A 20013-nucleotide genomic window follows, 5' to 3' on the forward strand; every position below is an offset into this window, starting at 1 on the left:
GTTCATTGCTAAAGAAGGTGGTAAGACAGCATGCTAGGTGTTGAACATGTGTTCTCTACGTAGCATATCTGAAGAACCGCTCATCAGACCTTGCAGTGAGTTCATCTATTTCATTTGTTACTTTGCTGGATTTTATACAAGAAATAAGCTTTTAGTGAAATTATTGCTGTCAGATCCTAAAAATTAACCAACCCCTTCCCTCCTCATCCCCCCAAAAAAGATTGTTTTTTAAAACTTCACTATACTACCTCAAAATATCAAACACTTAAATATAGTACTTTAATCTCATCTTACATGAAAATACTTAAATGTATTCTGTTCAGGTCTTGAAAAAAACTAGACAATTTGCAGTCTCCTTTGTAGAGAAAAGGTATGATACATTCTAGTTCAAAAGGCATGGATATTTGCTTGTTTTAAATTTTGATATGTACAACAATTAGAAATAGTGTTGTTAAAGGCCTTTTCTATTAGAACAATCATGTTGCAACCATGTGAGTTGTGTATCTTGAAAATAATCTTTCAAGCTTTGTATATAGGGCCCAAAAGTCAGTCTGCACTGAGACCTTATCTTCCAGAAGAAGATTCAGATTGCATATGCTTAGCATTTTGATTAGACCTATGTGCCACTGGTATTTTTCTGTTTTATTACAGAATTGTTGTTCTTATAAATCTCAGCTGACAGATTTGCGCTATGCTGTTAGACTGCTGTGTTACTAAACTTGAAATGATGTGATACACTTGGGAGGTATAATTTCTGTAGTTATGCTGACCTAATCTTTCAGAAATATTGTGTGCAGAATCACAACAATTCTGCTGAATAGTTGGTAGCAAGCTGTTTATGCAGAGACTTAAATGATCTGATGCAGTAGCTGTAACAGGAGCGGAAGGACCCAGAGGGTGTTCTAGCAGCAGGAGCCATTGTCACAAACTCTCTGCCTGATGAAATGAAAGAAAAAAAAAAAGAAAAAAGAAAAAGTAGTTAAAACCATTCTTTGACCAAAGAGATGTGAGTCATAACGGGTCCCAATGAGCTCAGAAGGTAGAAGAATCTTTAATAGGCTGCTATAGCAGCAATCATCATATCTAGATGAACAAGGTAGGTTGGTACAACTTCTAGCTATACTGATTGTGCAAGAATTGTCCTACCCCTCCTGAGTACAGTGGTAGTCCCATGTTGCAATGAAGAGGCTCAGCACCTTTGGAGGACAAAGCTATGGGAGGGATAACAACCTTTAGTCATGTTTCATGGCCAACTGCCTCTTCCGCATTTGATTCCTCAATAAAACCATCTATTTTGTTTGTTGATGCAAAATGTCAGCATAAATGTGTGCTTGTTTGTGTCCAGGTATGTTCTTATCTTGCTAGAAACCCAGAGAACAAGCTGCCAATTTTCTGGCGGAGACTTTAAGACAGCCACTAAAATGTTATACATGCAGTTTCTATGAGTAAAATTTGACACAATCATATCTGAAATCTTGGGTAGAGCTAGACAGTGCTTTGATTGTCTTCATGCAATGTGAAACTGTAATAGTGGGTCTGCTTCTTAGAGTTTCATGACAAGATTTCAGAAGTAGATGGGATTGAAGGGGAAAGTGCTTTGTTTTACTGCAGCTGTTTCTGTGGTGTGTTTTCCTTAAATACATCTAGGTTTTCTTCATAGTGACAGCCTTTTTTGGCACTGGAAACATAGCTTCCGTTAACAGGTAAATAGTATTCATTCATTTGAGAAACAGTAGGCTACAAAAGTAGATCCTACAGTTGATGTACCAAATATAAATTTAGTCAGCAAAATTAGGGCAGCAGAATTAGAGCAATATTTGGTAATAATATTGATAACAAATGATATGGTTTCTTCTCTCTGTAACCTGTTCCTTAAGAGCTGACCCTGGTTACAAGTCATTTCAATTTTCATTATGTAGAAAGGAGTTGAAAGAACTTAATGGCTCATCAGCAGTATGACTTCCCAAAAGGCAGCAGCAGAAAAAATTGTAGAGAAAGAAAAGTGAAGTGTAAAGAGTCCTTGCTAATTCAGTATTTGAGCAAGAGAAAAGAAATCCAGAAGCCTTGTTTAAAAATGCGTATACCCAGGATTAACTAAATGCTATGTTTTTAAATGCAAAATGCCATTTTGAAGACATGTTGTAATGTCTTTTTCATGTTTCTCTAGTTTTGATCCTGCGTCTGTCTATTGTTTCCTGACTGTGTTCAGTCCCTTTATAATGGGAGGCTTGCTTCTGTTGAAGGTTAGTAATTCTACCTTAGTGAAATTTTCTCAAAGAACTGTTTAACAAACGATGTATCACGTACGTAGTAGTTACAAAAACATGTATCTTTGTTTGAGCTTCATTAGCCTTCTCATCCATGTGTGAAGCTTTTTCAGCCTTTATAATATTTCTAGAGCTAAATTCTGATTCCCAAAGGAAAGAAACTAAACTGTATGGAAAGTATAATTTAATGGCATTAGATTGGTTTATTATATTAAGATGGAAGTTTCAAATGTTAAGAAGACCTCTAAATTTTTTTTTAAATGGTAAGTTTTCCCCGTAGTATAATATCTACGGAAACATTGAGGGAATATATACTTCTTTTATTAGTTTCATCTATCTACATTACATTAAGTACGAGCTTTGAGTGCTTTCCTGATTAGGCTGTCATTCTTACAATGAGTACTATTTTTAACATGTTTTTAATATCTTAATGATTTGTTAGAGACTGGATTGCACTTCTTGCTAACAGGCAAGGTGTGGGAGCTCTTTTCTGATCTGCCCAAGGCAGAGCTAAAGAGAAAAACAGGAAGGGAAATAGGGAATTCATAGATTTCTTTAAAATATGCAGTAGTTCCTGCTCTGCCTTTCTGCTTTTTCTGTCCTCGGGAAAACAGACTTACATTACAGTTATACTTCAGGACACTGGTCAGTGAAAATCTTTTGGATTCTAGAAAACAGCTTTTAGCCTGTAAGAATCAAGATGCTTTCACACATCTACCTTAAGGAATGCAAGTCAGCTTTGGAAGCAGCAAAAGGCAGCGCTCATTTTTTTTACTTTATTTTCTTCTTAAATTACTGAACTGTTTTCATTTGCTTTGCTTGGGTTTGGAGGGCAGTGTGAATTTTTATCTTGCTGAATACATGCTATGTTCTGATATATTTTTTTTTTTTTAATTTTTGATGGCTGAGATTGACCTGTTCTACTTTGCTTGGAGCTCTGCATCTGTCACGTGAGATCTTGTATCTCAACAGTTTTTTCCTTTGGCCTTGCTGAAGTATTTATCATCAGTGCTAAGAAAGGACTAAATGAAGTGAGGATCACCAGGGTGTTTTATTGATAGTTTTCCATATTGCCTCATGGTTTATTTCACTGCAGTTCAGCTACAACCATGGGAGGAATTTTCTGTTTGTTTATTAAGCACACTTTTTGCAGAATGCGTTTCTACCTTTTCTTGCCAATATTTTGTTTTTCTAACGTACACATTCTGTGATAATTTCAAAATCTGGAAAATATTTCCACAACCTGCCAGGTTTGTTTTGTAAATATGGTTATAAACCAAAATGTTGTTTGTGTTTTAAACAGGTTGTAATACCATTTCTTCTGGTATCATGTGCTTTTGAAGCTGTTCAAGTCACAACACAGCTGTCATCTAAGAGGTACAGTAAGTGTTGTATTTCTGCATTAGTAAGGGTTACAAATCTATTCTGCAAGAATTCAAAATTGTCAAATCTCAATCTAAATTTAAAAGAAAAAACAGGTTATAATGTTACTTCTACTTGTTAATGTGGTTCATATTTTTTGTTCAGTGATTTTGCAAGCTCAGGAGTTCTTTTCATTGTGATAAATGATTATAAATGGAAGTGTTTGCTCTGTCTGAAGCAATGATATTTAATATTCTTTCTTGACAATACACAGAAGGAGCACTTTTTTCCTCATAATGTAGAAAAATGAGCGGAACCTAAAGTTTGACTTTTGTTTCATATTGCAAGTCTGCCAATAGTGCAATATTTTAAAAATAACTTATTTATAATGTAACCAATTCAGAGCTTTGTAGCACTGACCTCATGGTGAGTAGCATTTGAAGAAAAAAAAAAAAAAAGTATGGCTTAGGTTGGAAGGTCCCTTAATATACACCCATTCCCAACCCCCTGCCATGGACAGGGCTGCTATCCACTAGATCAGGCTACCCAAGCCCCATCCAACCTGCCCTTAAGCGTCCAGGGATGGGGCACCACAGCTTCTCTGGGCAGCTGTGCCACTGCCTCACTGCCTTCTGAGTAAATAATTTCTTCCCTGCAGTAGGACTAGATGACTGCCAGTTCTTTCTCCATCTCTAAAGACTTTTTAGAGGGAGTGTGAGAAGAGTACCCAACTTCTGCTCATCATGGTGCTGACACGGAGGTGGTCCTGGTCAGCCATTTGGTTTTGAATTTGTCTTAGTGGGATCTTGTATGAGGTTGACTGAGGGTCTCACTTGAAAGTGGCAGGGGTACTGCAGTGACTCTGTATTGCATATTCCTCAGCTAAGCTGGAGGAAGTTGCCCATGTTGACTGTGATACCCTGTGCCTTTCAGTTTGTTCTCATCCCATCTGTGCCCTGCCTGTTGTCTCCTTATTACAATGCAACCCAGTACTAGGACGTACATGGCAACCTTAGACCAGGACAGACTTTGGAGGAACAGCACAAGGCTCACCCACTAAACCTTTCCTGCCTCAGCTGTGCAAGCAGTCTGTGTGAGCTGTCCCTGGAACCTCCAAAGAAGTGTATCCACTTTCCTCACTAAGGGTGATATAGGAGCAGAGCTGCATTGAGGAACTGGGGTTGTTTAGAAGATCAGCTAGCAATTTACATGTATAAGGATCAGGCATCATAAAGGTCACTGTTTCCCAACTTATGAATGCTTTGATGCCAGAGCTATTGCAAGCTTCTATGAAATGTCTGTGTGTGCGTGAGAAGCGAAATTATATAAACTTCTTAAACTGTGAGGCACAAGTACATGTTTACAACTCTGAGACTGTGGCTGTACCTTAGGTTGGGATTTTTTGCTTTCTTTGTTTAACTGCTCAGGTAACAATAGCAAAGATACTACCACAGCATCAGCTTGGGAATGAGACAGAAACCACAAGATGTGCCCAGGTTCCCTGGAGGGGTTGTGCTCTGATTCTCAGTGCATCCCAGAGCCTGTACTGTGCTCTCATTATTGCTCTTGCTGCCCCTGCTAGCTAGATTAAGGCATCGCAGGGGCCAATCTTGTTTTTGTAGTGTTATAAACATACACTGAAATTAGCGTCCTTCCTTTGTGAAAGGCTTCCTGCAGTTCAGAATGGCAGAAAGTAGATTTTTGTGATTTCAACGAATTGCTCCCAAACTCCTTGTTTATAGAGAAAAGAATTACTCTTTTTTTTTTTTTCCCCGTTCATGGGGAATATTCTGTCAGAATGTTCCTATAACTTGCCTGTGAAAACAGCCCTCTAGCTGAGTGATTCCTAGACAGTGCAAGATTGCAACATCTGATCTGGGTCATAGGTAGGAGGAAAGAGGCCTTTCAGTGAGTCTGAGATGCAGTAGGTTTGTAGCATGCTAGTTCATTTAAGCATGATTTAAGCAATAGCAGTATCCCTTTCTTATCAGAAGACATCGGTACGGATGTCCCCCTCTACAAGCTCATTGGATGCAGCAGGACACTTCTTCCCTAAAAAGGCTTCATGGATTTATGGTGATATTACTGACAAATTAGCTGTATTATACTTAAGGACTTCTCTGCTAATGGGTCAGCTTCTTGCTACATTGCTTCAGTGTCATTAACTAGAAACTAGTTTTAACCGGTTATAGTAATTGCTTTCATGCAATTTAGGATTTACATAGTTTAATGAAAAGAACATTAGGTTAATGGGGAAAAAAATAGCTCGACGTGCTCCCTTCTGATTCGTTTTATTGGCTGCAGTCTACTTCCCAGAAGTAACCTGCTGCCTGACAGGCTCCCAGGAGTCTGGGAGTGTGCCACCAAAATGCTATGCCTTGCTGGAAGAGCTTACGGGAGCCCAAAGCTCTGAAAAGGAGGCATGCACTTTGTTCAGCAGGGAGGATGTCAGAGTAGGACCGATCAGCTCAGTTATCTCCCTATCCAAAACAGTTTTATTCCCTCTTGAATCCATCCTCAAGCTTCTAAATCAGCTTTATTCGGCTTAGCTTGTGCATGAGCTCCGTGTCAGAAATGGACAGGCGCTGCTTCCAACGTGCTCTTATTCTCTGCTAAATGACTCGTGTTAGGTTTCTCTGTTGCAAAATTGAAACTGCTAATGTGAAATGTCTGTTTCAAGCAGGGTGGGATTACAAATACCAAATACCAAATATTCTAGTCATGTATTTTAATAGTTCTCTAATAAATGCAAAAGTAGCTGAGTGGTTGAAAGGCAAGCACAAGAAATTGTATCTTATTTTAATTTCTTTGTGGAGATTTTAGTAAGCTTTGCAATGTCTGTGGGCGTGTGTGTCGGATAATAGTCTGGTTCTGTTTTTTTCTTTGCAGCCTTTTCCTCATTGTTCTTGTGATTTCAGACATTATGGCTTTGGTAAGTTGTTGTTGCACATTCTCTTCAAATAAGATGGAGCCAAGGGGGCTCTACTAACTCCATGTAGGGATCTGAATTTGTTTCAACTTCTAAGTTTTTTGCAGCTAGGGCAATGAATTGAAATCCTGGCATAATTTAGAGATAACACTCCTGCAGTCACAACTCTTTGAATTTCGTGTAATTAAAGCTTCTAAAGAAATAATGCTCTTATAATAGCAAGAGACAAAAATGAAGTAACAACTTAACCTGAGTTTTTCATGTGATTTTCAGTCAAACTCACAGGCAATGCTTAAATCAATTTTAGCTTTTTTTCAGGCTTAATTTTTCAGGAATGTGAGCCTTCTCCTCATGGCCCCCTACTTTTCCTATAAAAAGAAACACAAAGGAAAATGTGTTATGCATCATTTTCATTGTTGATGTTGCCAGAATCCGGGAGATCTGCAATATCTGAGAAAAGAGATTTTGTGTCCTTTGTAATAAACTCTTAATCAATGAAATCTTCAGTCAGTTTGTATCCACAATCAAAGCTAGATGAAACAACCTAAATCTGAACAGTAATAACCCAGTATTGTTTTCACAGATTAAAAGTACATTTTTGTAGTTCCCCTTTAACTGTCTTCAATTTAGCAAGTAGTGCCCCTTAATACCTCAACCCATGAGTTCCACTTTGTTTTCTTCAATTCCCTCCCCAGTCACACACGGGGGAAGAGGGGTGGGGGTAAAGTGAGCAAATGACTGGGTGGTGTTTAGCCTCCTGCTGGGTTAAACCACAACAGTATCATCAAATCAGTAGAAATTGTTTAAAAGTAGCAGGTAGAGCTTGTGTTTCTCTTCATATATGATGGTTGATTTTAGCCACTGTGGTGTAAGTGTTGCAGATATGGTATCATTGTAAATTGCAGTGTACAATATAGTGTGATCTCTGGATCTTACTTTATAGGAAAAGCAGCAAATACAAAACCAAATGACTAATTTGGCTGTAGAGTAAGAAATTGAGAAGGTGTAGTTTTGCTTCATTCCAAGCAAGTCTTTTTACTAAACTGATTTTTGATAACTTTTATAGGAAAAGGATTAAAATATTTGTAAATCAGAGGACAGATATGTGGAGTAGTGGTGTGTAGAAGCCCCAGTATCTTGTACCTCACATATTCTACTATTTTGACTTAATGATTTTAAAACAATTAGTAAGTATATAGTTAGTGTACAAAGAAAGTCTGACCAAAGAGGTGTGATATGCAGGAACTGTGTGTATATAAAGCAGAAGAAGTAGAAGAACATTAGTTTGTAGTCTTGAATCTTTCAAGTGTTTCATGTGACCATAAGCCAGAATTCACAAATAGTTCAGTTCTGTCTTTTCCTGACTTTATTGCCATTTTGCAGATGAGAAACTGTTGGAATTGTCCAACATTTATGGCAGATTTCTATGAAAACAGTATATGCCCTTTCTGATACTAGTTGTTCTTTGGGAACCTGTTATTTTAATCATCAAGGTGGACTGACTTATTGATTATCTGATGGTAATGTGAGATTATCTGGTGGTAATCTCTTCTTCTTGCAAACAGAGAGAGAATTCGGTCCATCTTTAGCTGCTCCTACTTGATACCATGTTAAGTCTGTTTCTGGCTCTTGGAGTATTTTTCTGTTTGGTCCAAATGAGCATTCCTGGAAAGGTCCTGTCCTTGTTCCACTTGAGTTAGAAACTTGGAGTAAACAACCTGAAAACATTGGTTTTGAGTTTATTTTGAATTTTGCACTGTTGATGTACTAATGAAAGTTGTTTTATTTCCTAGCACTTTTTCTTTTTGGTTAAAGATTATGGAAGCTGGCTTGACATAGGAACAAGGTACAGTATTTTTTGCCTTTGCTGCATTTTGAGAAGGCTCAGAGGTTAATATTGTTGTTTATCTACTCGAACTCTTTGTAATTTTTTCCAATTACTCCCCTTAATCAAATGCTTCAGTGATGATCCCTGTACTTAAAACGATGCACATGCATGCAAGTGTTCCACACGTACACCCACATACAAATGTAGATATAGCCCCAGCTAAAACTCGTCTTAAAATCTGTGCTAGAGCAACATGGAATAGGCAATTAATCTAGCATGGCAAAAAATCCTGTCAGCTGTACTTGTTTTATTCCTAAAGAACAATAATTACACAAAAAATATCTTAATTACTGATTTGCACTGTAATCAGTTTTAATTACTGTAAAAGTCGTAATTTATCAAAGTTGTTAATTATCTTAAATCTGGTTAAACTTCTGTATAAGATCCACCATGAATTAATGAACATTTTGCAAGTATGTTGATGGGTGCCAATGCTTCAATTAATTCTACCCTCAGCTCGGGGAGAATAAATCTGTAGCATTTAAACATATAAATCACAGTTATAGCAAGTGAATGCGTTCTGAATAGTGAAGTCCTACACCATACATCATCAGGTATGCATTTCTATTTGTGATTGCACAGAAATAACAAATAGATTTCAGACTTCCTTCCCTGAGTTGTGGGAATAGATTATATTCTGTAATAAATTTAGAAGGGAATATATACAGAATAATCCAGCCAACCTGGTAATTTGAAAATGTAATTTAAAGAGAAATTGAATATTGATTCATTGTTAATAATCTGTATGGTCTGTGTTTACCCTGTGCTTTGCTGAGCCCTGTGCTTCTTCAGGCACATGCATGCGTATACAAACATGCATCCACACGTTCTGCCTGTTTCCTTTTGGAAATTGAAGTTCCTCCTTATATGTTTTGAGAGTTCCTAATGGGAGGAGGTTGAGTTAGGTCAAATAATGGAAACAGTGCTTTAACATCATCACACTTCCTTCTTGCTGTCAGTTTGTGGTAAGTCAGTTGGCCTCATCCTTTGGCTGAATTCCTGTGTAGTTTAATAAGGATATTAAAGACCTCAGAAGAGCTATGCTTAGCTGAGCAAGAAGCTTTCTAATTGGGAGTTGACAAGCAAAAACGAAAAAGTCACAAGTAACCAAAAACTTTGTTTCTGATGTACAGTCTTCATAGTGCAGTGATTTACACCTGGGATAGATTGTTGAATCTGTTTCAGCTGGAGGTACACTTTGTTCCTGAGAGCTCAGGGGAGCCTATTACATACATATGTATTTCTGCCTCTCAATGTGTGTTTGAGCACTGAAGAAAGCGTTGAAAGAATTCTTTTGAAAAAGTGTTTGTGATTAATTTTTAATGTGGTAATGCACAATGTTCTGGCAGCCTTAAATTTGTCATTAATTCATTTTTGAGTGCTTGACTTCACAACCTGCATTATTATACTGTAGTTTCTTTATGTATATTGTGTGTGTGCGTGGGAACATGAGTTAAAGCTGACTTGGCTGCATTAGAAAAGAGGTGAAGCTTTAGGCAGAACTGAAGCAGTTTCTCTCTTCCCTAGCATGAGCAGCATTCTGACCCCTGAACCTGAGCACATTTGTTAACATGTGATCTTCAAGCTTTGCAAAATCAGCAGGCAACAGTAGAAGATTCTTTTTTATTTATTCCTGAAAAATGAGCTTCTTGGGGTTTTGGGCAATTCCCAAAATCAGTGGGAGAGAGATACTAACATGGCTCTTTCCTGTCCTCTTCTTACAGCCCCTGTGACAGCTCTGTGGCATTCCTCTTGCAGTGTTGTCTGTTGTTGCTTTGACAGCAAGGTCTGAAAATATCCCCTCACAGCTGACATTTTAGATGTTGCCAAAATTTTCCTGAGAAGACTGAGTCGGTTAAGGAAATGGTGGTTGTTTTTTCTCCAGCCATTTTTTATCTCAGCAAAACCTGTGCGGAATTTCGTGGAGCAAAGAATAGAAGCACCCTTAGGGACGGGTCTTGACAGCTTTTTCTTTTCCATTTTCTTTCCTTTTTTTTTTCCTTCATGGCACTGATAAGATGGGGATACAGTTTTCAGGTTCATTTTAGATTACTACTTTACGAGATCATTGAGATCAGAGTGGAAAAGCAGCAATTTAGTTGCCTAGTGAATAGCAAGAGATTAGTTCCTTTGAAGTCCTCTGAAAGGCTGTATATCTTGCATTTGGAAAGTTTCTGATGTATATTTCCACTCATTCTTTTTTGTGATGATAGAATTCTCTGAATTTTCTAACTGCCACACCTCAAAATTTTTGAATGTACTCTCAGTAAGAATATGCAAGTTCAGTAGGAAATGCTCATTAGATAATACCTGGGTTTTTCAATAGCAGTGCTCACTATTTTCATATGTAAAATCTGATTTTAAAAACCTCAGGGAAAAAAAATAGAAGTTTCATTACTATCTTATGGTAGTGTTTTGTTTCCTAGGGGATCTCTCTTATTGTTTGGAAGTAGTTTATGCTTGCTTAACTGATACATTTTTGTCTTTTAATTTCACTCCTGGCTGTTGCATCTCAGTCTACCATGCCTCATATCTGCCTTAACAACGTCTTTATTCTTCCAGTTGAATATAGCATACCTTTCAAGTATTGACTGTCAATGGCAAGACATTTTTACTTTTCCCTTTCTTCCAGGTCATTAATGAAATGCTGAACAACAGTACACCTAGCATACAGTCGTGTAGTACCACATTCAGCAAATCATAAACCTGCCATTGATTTCCTCTTCTCAGGAAATTATGAACTACAATAACTATTTATGGCTTCTTAGAAAGTGTTCAAGCCCCTCTGCTTAATGGTGGTTCTAAAATCAGCACGGACTTATTTTTCAGAGAGTTTTTTGTTGTGTAGATGTAAGAACAGGCTGTAATCTTGCAGTGAACGTAGAATTCATTGCAATTGGTTATGCACGCTTCTGAGATCTGCTAACCTTACCCTGTACCTGTATGTTTTGAGGTAACCCTAAATTGTATCATAAGCTGTAGAAGAACTCACTGTTACTTTTCATAGATACAATAATGCAGACTTCCCAATACTTTTGATTTATTAGTATTTAGTACATGATCATGGGAAGTTTTAACAGACTCTTATATTTTTGAATAACAGATAAATGGAATAGATAGCTTTTCAGCTTCTTTGCCGCTAAAATAGATTTCTCTATGGCTTAAAAATTGTTTTATCTATCTAGCTCTAAAAATTGAGGTATATAGCCTTTAAAACATACTATAGCTGTATAGTATGTGCAGTTTGTAGATAGCTGTTTAAACAGACGGTAAAGATAAACTCTTGAAACTTCTTTATGTGACAGTATTATATAGTTTCATCCAGACATGATTTCCCAATCTTTTTATATCAGTTGCTGGAAGATATAGAGATAAGTACAATCTGAACTGCACTTCTGCAGTTTCAAAGGTCAGTGGACATAAAGCTTCTAGATAAAGCATAGATAAAGTTGTTTATGTTTTTGCATAGTAGAAACAGTTTCAGTTTTGTGATAGGTGTGTTCTAGGTCTGATTATTAAAACAAAGGTCTTAGGTCTTGGAGGAAAATAGTGTTTACCAACAAGCTCTAAAATGAGGCAGTGGCACAGCTGCCCAGAGAAGCTTTGTCCAGGTTGGATAGGGTTCTTGGCAGCCTGAGCTGGTGGTGGCAGCCCTGCCCATGGCATCAGGTTGGTGGTGGGCTTTAAGGTCCCCTCCAACCCAAGCAGTTAATGAAAGCAGCACATCATGTAAAGATAAAGTCCTCAAACTCTTCTAGAAAGAGTCCTTGTGTGAGTTACTTTGTTCTACTTGTTCTAATTCAGTCCTGAGTAACTTACTCTGTCTTCCCAGTTTTCAGTCGGGTCTGCCATCATAGAAGTTAGCCTGACTTGAGAGAAGAGGCATGGTTTGATGCAAGATTACTTTTGCTCCTTTTCTAGTGATATTTGATTCTTCTTTTCTTGGATTGGTACATCTTACCAATATACGCTGTTGCAAGCAAAGCCAAGAGAGGATATTACCTCATATATTCTCTTTCTACTTACTTGTGACTAAAATAGGCCTCTGGGATACCAGATTTTCTTAGCACTAATGTTGTCTGCTTACCTTGATCCATATGTAGAGCAGTCACCCTTCTGTTGAATGGTGCTGCCTTACCTTAGTTAGTCCATGTTCCCCTACACCAGCTACTGTTTCTTTTACCATTCCCTTTCCCTGCCCATCTCATCCTTCATAACAGTTGCCCCTGCTGCAGCTCCACTGTGCTTGATATATTCCCTTTATCCACATGGGTCAAACTTGACAGGAGCCTAGAATCACACTCCGTTTTGTTAGCTGAGATTTGAATTCTGATGAAGGAAGTTTCTTTTTGAGAATTACCCGTTTTGCTGTAACTGCAGATCCAGGCAAGATTGTTGTGTGTTGTCCAGGGATCAAGTTTTCCACACTGCTGTTGTGGTGTGTACCTGTAAGAATCTTGCTTTGTTTGTTTAATTACAGCATTACCCCAGCCTGAGAACTAATTTACCAAGCAGAGCTGCCTGCGGGCACTGCGGTACAAGTTGCTGATAGCCCCAGAGATGCTGGCTATTTGCAGTTACGTGACAAGTTGACTGAAATTGCTTCTAATTGTGCTCTCTGCCATAATATATACATTTTTCTTTACTCTGAATGCCTGATATTTTGACAAAGGAGTGTAGCTATTCAACCTTGTGGAGTATAGCAAGAGAAAAATGTGTGTGGCACTCTGTTCTTCATAAAAGCCTGGAGGACCCGTCCCTGACAGATAGCTAAGTGGAATTTGCAGAGACTTTTTACTTTGAGAAAACCCCTCTATGTCCCTGCATATAATTGATGAGCACCCACATCTGGTAAAGCTTCTTGAAGGGCAGAGGGGAAATCAGATATCTGTGTAAGTACTGTGCTGATGGCAGCAAGCCTTCAGCAACAGCTTATCCTCTGATGGCTGTCTCAGAGTACCTGTAGGAATAAAAGTAGGGCCCTCATTTGACTTAAGATTTTCAGATTTCACGTTTTCAAGCTAGGATGTAAGTATTGTTTTTACCTATGTGAAAAACTAAAATTTTGGTGCCATGTGAATAGAAAAGCTGAGATGTTAACAGTAGTGCATCATATATTAAACCACACAGCTGTTCATCAGAGTGGTTGTTTCCTTAATACTATGCAAGCTTGTGTGCCTGTAGTGCTTGTACAGTTCCTCGGGGCACATTACACCGTGAAAACAACTGCAGTGAGGATTGACTTTGTTGGCAGCATTACGTCCTTTCCCATAGAGCACTGAAACTTGGACAGAGTCTGCAGCACACCCAGGTGAACTTCCAAGGGCTGTTCTGGAGGGAGTTGTGCACAAAACACGTGGACAATCACAAATACATTGTGAATTGTGAAGTCCAAAGTGCACCATCCAGCTGAAAGTGTGTGCACAGTTTCATGCTTTTGCTGTGTGATTTTGTACATTCCCCACAGAACAGAGTGAGCATTGGGCTCCTGTAGCTGTGCTGCTCTGCTTAACTAGAGCTAGAGATGGAGATGTTTGTAGGAAAGGGACATAGGAAAGATGGCTACTGTCTGACAATTTAAATCTTCACTCATTCACGGCAGGGAGTATTGTCAGTTTCACTGCATACAGGTGAGAGCTGACAGATGCAAGCTGCAGGGTGTTGGGGTGGACTGCGCTTGCTGAGTTGTGGGCATATTTGTGCTGGTGGATTTTTGAGACTGATTATTTAAATGTATGCATTTGGAGCAAGGTATTTGTGAGAGGATTGTAATCAGACTCAACAGAAACAGAAGAATCTTATAGCATGAGTCGAGTTACTTTCAGCATTCTCCACCCTTTGTTCAGACCAGTTTCTTTGGTTGCTTATATCTTGGCTGCAGAAGAGCTCCTGCTCATTAGTGAACTTTTGGATTACTTTTATTCTCCCACACTGGTTAGTGGCCAAGCTTTGTTAAGAGCCAGTGCTTCTCTGCTTCACAGAACTAAATTACGCTACGCTAGTGCCAAGATTGTCACAATCTTGGGGTCGTGAGGATTGATAGCATCAGTTACGAGCTTTACTGCTCTTCTGTGACTGAACTGTCAAACAGAATGAGTCCTCAGGCAGAAATTCCAGATCATTAAACCTGCAAGTACTCTTTGCAATCCTTTTTTCTAAATAAACTCAGGCTTCATCAAATCTGAAGTTACCCTACTTGTCCTAAGGAACCATCTGCTTTGAAATAGTGGAGACATCGATACCTCTCATGTCAGAGTGCCTAGTTTCTTCAGTAGTCCCAGGAATGAACAAACATCTACACTAGTGGCTCTGGATGCTCTGATGCAGATGACTGCAGCAATGTTTCATCTGAAACTCTAGGCTGAAGTGTTGTGATCTCAGAAACACCTTCAAGATGCTGAGTATGTTGATGCTGGAAGGGGCAGACATGACCAGGTGGGGCAAGAGTGCTCTGGGCAGCAAACTGGCTGGACTTATTAACAGAACTAATGAGGGGATTTCAGATGTCTGCTGAAAAAGCAACATGGCAAGCTGTGAGCAATCCAGGAGGTTCCTGGTCCAGATGTTAGACAAACCGATCAGAAGTGAAACATTATGGGCCTAGTGCTTACCAGTCAGAGGAGCTTATTAAAGGGGTTAAGATTGGAGGTAGTCCAGGCTGCGGTGCTCATGCCCTGGCTGAGTTTGTGATCTTGAGGAATATGGGCCTGGCAAAGAGCAGAGTCAGAACTCTGAACTTCAAAAAAGTGAAATTTGATTTGATTTTGATTCATTTGATTTAATAAGGGAGATTCCCTGGGCAGCTGTCCTTAGGGATAAAGAAAATGAGCAGAGATGGCAACTCGTTAAGGACACCTTTCTTAGAACACAAGAGCTCTCAGTTCCCATGTATTTTGAAATGAAGCAGAGGAGACAGGAAGCTGGCATGGCTGAACAAGGACCTATTGGTCAAACTGAGATGTGGGAAGGAAATGCATTGGCAGTGGAAGCAGGGACGTGTGGCCTGGAAGGAAGACAGGGATGATGTCTGGATGTGTACAGAAGGGTTTGGGAAGACAAGGCATAGATGGAACTGAACTTGACAGGGGATGCAAAGAATAACAAGGAGGGATTCTGTAGGTAAATGGGTCAGAAGAGAAAGGCCAAGGAGAGTGTACCTCCTCTGATAAGTGGGAAGAGAGAACTGGCTACAGCAGGTATGGAGAAGGCAGAGCTATTTAACAAGTTTTTTGCCTCAATCAGGTCTCCCACATCTCTCATCTCTCATGTTCCTGAACCTCTAGATGGATGTTGGGGGCGAAAATCCCTCTCAATGGAAGCAGAGTTTGAGATCACCTGAGGAGACTGAACACATATAAGTCTATTGGGCCAATGGTTGGGCATGGATTCCGGGGTCATGAGGGAGATGGCAACCAAAAGGTTGTGGTCAATGGCTCTATGGAGGCCAATGACAAGTGGTGTCCTTGAGTTCTGTCTTGGGTCTGGTGTTCTTCAGCATCTTTATCAGTGACATAGACAGTGTGATAGAATGTAGCCTCAGCAAGATTGCTGATGACGTGAAGCTGAATGATAGAACAGAAAAATGAAATGCTATTGAAAGGCACCTGGATAGTCTTGAGAAGTGGGCCCTTAAGAACTTAGTAAAGTTCAACAACACCAAGTGGAAGGTGTTGCACTTAGTTTGGGGCAATCTCAGACGTGAGTACAGACTGGGAGGACTCACTGAGAGCAGCCATGCAGAGAAGGCCCAGAAAGCCAACTGCATCTGGGCTGCATCAAAAGAGGAGTGGCCAGCAGGTCAGCAGAGGTGATTGTCCCCCTCTGTGAGGTCCAATCGGGTGTACTGCATCCAGGCCTGGAGCCCCCAGTACAAGAAAGAAATGGAGCTGTTGGAACAGATCTGGAGGAATAGATTGCCACAGAGATGAGCGAAGGGCTGGAATACCTCTCTTATGACGAAATGTTGAGGGAGCTGGGCTTGTTCAGCCTAAAGAAGGGTCTGAGAAGAACTTATTGTGGCCTTCCAGTACTTAAAGGGAACATATAAACAGGAGGGAAACTTTTAATATGATCTGATGGGACAAGTAGGAACAGTTTTAAACTTCAAAAGAGGATTAGATGCAAGGAAGAAATGCTTCACTCAGAGGGAGCTGAGGCTCTGACGTAGGTTCCCCAGAGAAGCTGTGGATGCTCCATCCCTGGAGGTGTTCAAGACCAGATTGGATGATGTCCTGGGCAGCCTGAGCTGGGGGGTGGGGAGATGAGGAGCAACCTTGCCTGTAGCTGGTGGGTTGAAACTGACCACTTCCATGATCTGGAAGAACCCTCATTTTTTAATGGCTTATATTAACAACCAACTTGATTCAGATACTAACACAGAATGCTGAATGTTACAAAGTCAAATCTCAGTCTGAACCAATAGTTGTCTGTAATGCTGGTAAACATCAGATACCTGAGGAAGTAGTGTGAGAGTTAGAGCAAGTTAGGAACAATCTCTGTGTGTGATCCTCTTAACCACTGGTGACCTAAGAGTTCCTCACCCAGAAGTTACATCTTCATATTGTGTTTGAACTAATTTGTTTAATCTGTTTGAAACTCTGTGTTACTGCAGCAGTGAAATCTGCAATTTTTAGAAATGCTGAGTGAAAAAATAGTGTTTGTTTTCTTGAAGCTGCTCATCACTGGAGAAGTGTTTTCTCTAGAATATTTGCAACTTGGCTGACCTAAATATCTGAGTTGTCTTACTACAAGCAATGTCTTCCTGATGGCAAGTTTTCCCAAAATTCTGCTTTATCAGTCTATAGCAAACAGAAATTTTAGTGGTTTGTTGCATACATTGAATTACCCCCTTGGATGTAATGAATATACCCAGTACCTCTTATTCACTTGGTACACATTCAGTTGTATTTTCTGTTGTTCTCACCATTTTATTTTGCCACAGGCCTTGTTTTTCATGTGGTAGTACTGCTATAATAGTCATCTTCTTGGAGTGGCATGTATGAAATGTTGTATATGAAGTGAACAATAATTAGGCCTAGCTTAAAAAATAAAAATAAAAATCAGGAGGTTGTTAAAGTCAATTCTTTCTACTTGGCAAATTTGCATTTTCTGTTTTCTGTCTGTCTCCTCTTTGCAGCATTAGCCACTATGTGCTGGTGATGTCGTTGACCATATTTATGATGCTGATGAATGGACTGGCCCAGCTGCTAACTACAAAGAGACTTGAACTTTCCAGAAGGACTAAGCACCATTCTACGTGATAAAGCAATAAATGTTCCTGCTCTTAAGTTCACCCTCTGGCTTCCTCTGAACCAACTTCCACTTCTGTAATGTAAATATAAGTTAATGGACTTGAGTGCCAAAATCCCATCCTGGATCAGAGCGCACTGCTGACAGAATCATACTGTCCTATGACTGAAATTTGTATTTGGAGATTGTCATTTAGACATCAGTTGGGGTGAAACAACCTTGGCTTTATTCTCTAAGTGCACATATTTTATCGAAAATAAAAACAACTACAAATACAAAGTCCTATTTAAAAGAAATAGGCAATCATTTTTTGTCGGTTTTTTTTTTTCCAGTTGTTAGAACTTTTCTGCCAGCTGTTTATCTCATGTGCATACTTTCATTTGGAGTCTGCAAAGTCCTATCTTCATTGCATGTCTCTCATAAGCGCCTCTCAGACTAAACCATGAATAAAATCAGTCTGGGCATATTTTTGTATGTTGCCAGTGTGGCATGTGCATTTGACTATCTCTGAAACTGGGTATAATTTTTGCAAGCCTGTAAATTTGAGGCAGGCTGTGTATGTGAGACAGGTTAAGACTGGTATGCTGTGAAGCTTTTGCTGTGAGACAAAAGCTTTTAGCTAACCTGAATGTAAACTGTGGTCTCCTGCTGCCTCCGTCGCTGACACTTGGGCAGGCTGAGCACTAAGCCAGATGAGGTAATCGATCCAAATGAAAATGAACCTGATTAAGAAACTGTAGAATAGTATTTGGACAGATTCCCTACTCCAGCTCCTGATGGAGGGCAGGTAGAAAGGTTAGGACTGCTTATTTCAGTGACAGACTAGAGTTAGATCGGCATAAAGAGGTCGTGAAACTGCAGCTGGAGCTAGTGGTTTGCACAGAGAGATGCTCATTATGCTGTACTGAGGATTTTTTTTTCTTTGTTTCCGTGTTCTCCTTTCCACTTGTGTTCTGGTCTCAGTTGCAAGTGTCAGGCTGGGTAATGATGGCACCATGAGAAAACACAATCACAAATCTCCTGCTTTTAATGCTGATTAGAAGGGAGAGCACAAAGAACCAGGAGGCTTATAGCCTCTGCTATCATGGGTGCTCCTGAGGACCCAGTAATTGTAAAGCCATTACACGAGGCTTTGAGTGGTCTTCTAGCTTCATGGCCTTTCCAACAGCAAACATCAGCTTCATTGTCACTGGCCCAAAGTTAATAAAGTAGCTCAAGCTATAGTACCCACCTACACGATGATACTGCAGCATTCCTTGAAGTCATCTTTTGCAAGAGTTAAACAGAAACAGTACTTTTTGCTCAGCTGGAGGCCTACACAGCAACGTGTCCTGTTGTTGAAGCAGCATGCTTCATCCACACTATCGCTAAAGTGGCCCTATGAAGCAGATCTCTATGCATTGTAAAGAAAGTAAGAGGAAAAAAAAAGTTTTTTCCATTGTGTCATGGCATCACCAACAAATTCAGCTTTGTAGTATCCCCATGTCACCCTCCCAAGTTGCAGCCAGGCCTTCCTCTCTGAGAGGTGATGCATATGGTGCGTGGTGCTGGCAGCCAAGGCTAGACGTTTGTCATGGGGCTACTCCAATATTCTTTCCAGCCATCTGGCATTTGGCCGTGCTCACACGGCTGTTTAATGTGTTTGGAAACTAGTCATCCCTGCAGGAAGTTTGGCTGGGAGAAGCCAGTCACAAAGTTCCATCTGCTTGCTGAGTGCTGGAGAATATCCTGTCATGGGCTTGCAGTCATCCACACAGTTTCAGAATGTCTCTTGAGAGTCCCTGAGCACTGGAGAGGGAGTCATTTTTCCACTAGGTAGTGGTCCAGTGGCACTTCTGAGCATGTTGCTAGCGCAGCTGGTCTCAGTCACAGAACATATTTCGCATTTGTTACAGAACATACATTCAGACTTGTGTGTCGGAAGGTGGGCATGTGCCTACTGCCAGTTGCCACTGCTATACAACAAAGGCAAAGAGTAACCATGAGTATATTGACAGCTGCTGCCAGAGCAAACACCATGTTAAGATGTAGAAATCTGCCACTTGTTCTCCTTGGATCCAGAAAGCTTTTGCTGTGGAGAATTATTCCCACCTTAGACCTGTATTGTGTAGCCCCAAACTATAAGGTGCACGTCGGGTACCACCACCAGCTTTTGTCTGCAGCTCTGTCATTTCAGTGTTTGCAGCCATAGGCAGCTGTACCGCTGAGCGTCCTAATCTCCCTCGCTAGAGAAATTCCTTTGTAAAGTCACTGTCTGAAGAGCAAATTCACTGATGGGAGCAACCGAACAGCTGGCATTGCTCTGTCATGAAGGAATT

General features: G+C 39.9%; 1 protein-coding gene across 6 annotated transcripts in view; it reads left to right on the plus strand.

Moving 5' to 3' along the window:
• PIGN (phosphatidylinositol glycan anchor biosynthesis class N) overlaps nucleotides 1–18159 on the plus strand; it is a 99854-nt gene extending 81695 nt beyond the window's left edge. For 4 of the 6 annotated variants that reach the window (XM_019613793.2, XM_019613794.2, XM_019613790.2 and 1 more), the window contains 6 exons: nucleotides 1648–1703; nucleotides 2168–2243; nucleotides 3571–3644; nucleotides 6519–6561; nucleotides 8352–8404; nucleotides 17583–18159. In XM_019613793.2, the coding sequence (XP_019469338.1) occupies nucleotides 1648–1703; nucleotides 2168–2243; nucleotides 3571–3644; nucleotides 6519–6561; nucleotides 8352–8404; nucleotides 17583–17706 (426 nt within the window). In that variant the 3' untranslated portion in view covers nucleotides 17707–18159. Of the gene's footprint in view, nucleotides 1–1647; nucleotides 1704–2167; nucleotides 2244–3570; nucleotides 3650–6518; nucleotides 6562–8351; nucleotides 8405–17582 lie in introns of all 6 variants that reach the window. The other 2 variants (XR_002113027.2, XM_019613791.2) reach the window with 2 other exon arrangements.
• The last annotated feature ends 1854 nt before the right edge of the window (nucleotides 18160–20013 follow it).

The sequence above is a fragment of the Meleagris gallopavo genome, chromosome 3, assembly GCF_000146605.3.
Source record: "Meleagris gallopavo isolate NT-WF06-2002-E0010 breed Aviagen turkey brand Nicholas breeding stock chromosome 3, Turkey_5.1, whole genome shotgun sequence".
NCBI lineage: Eukaryota > Metazoa > Chordata > Aves > Galliformes > Phasianidae > Meleagris > Meleagris gallopavo.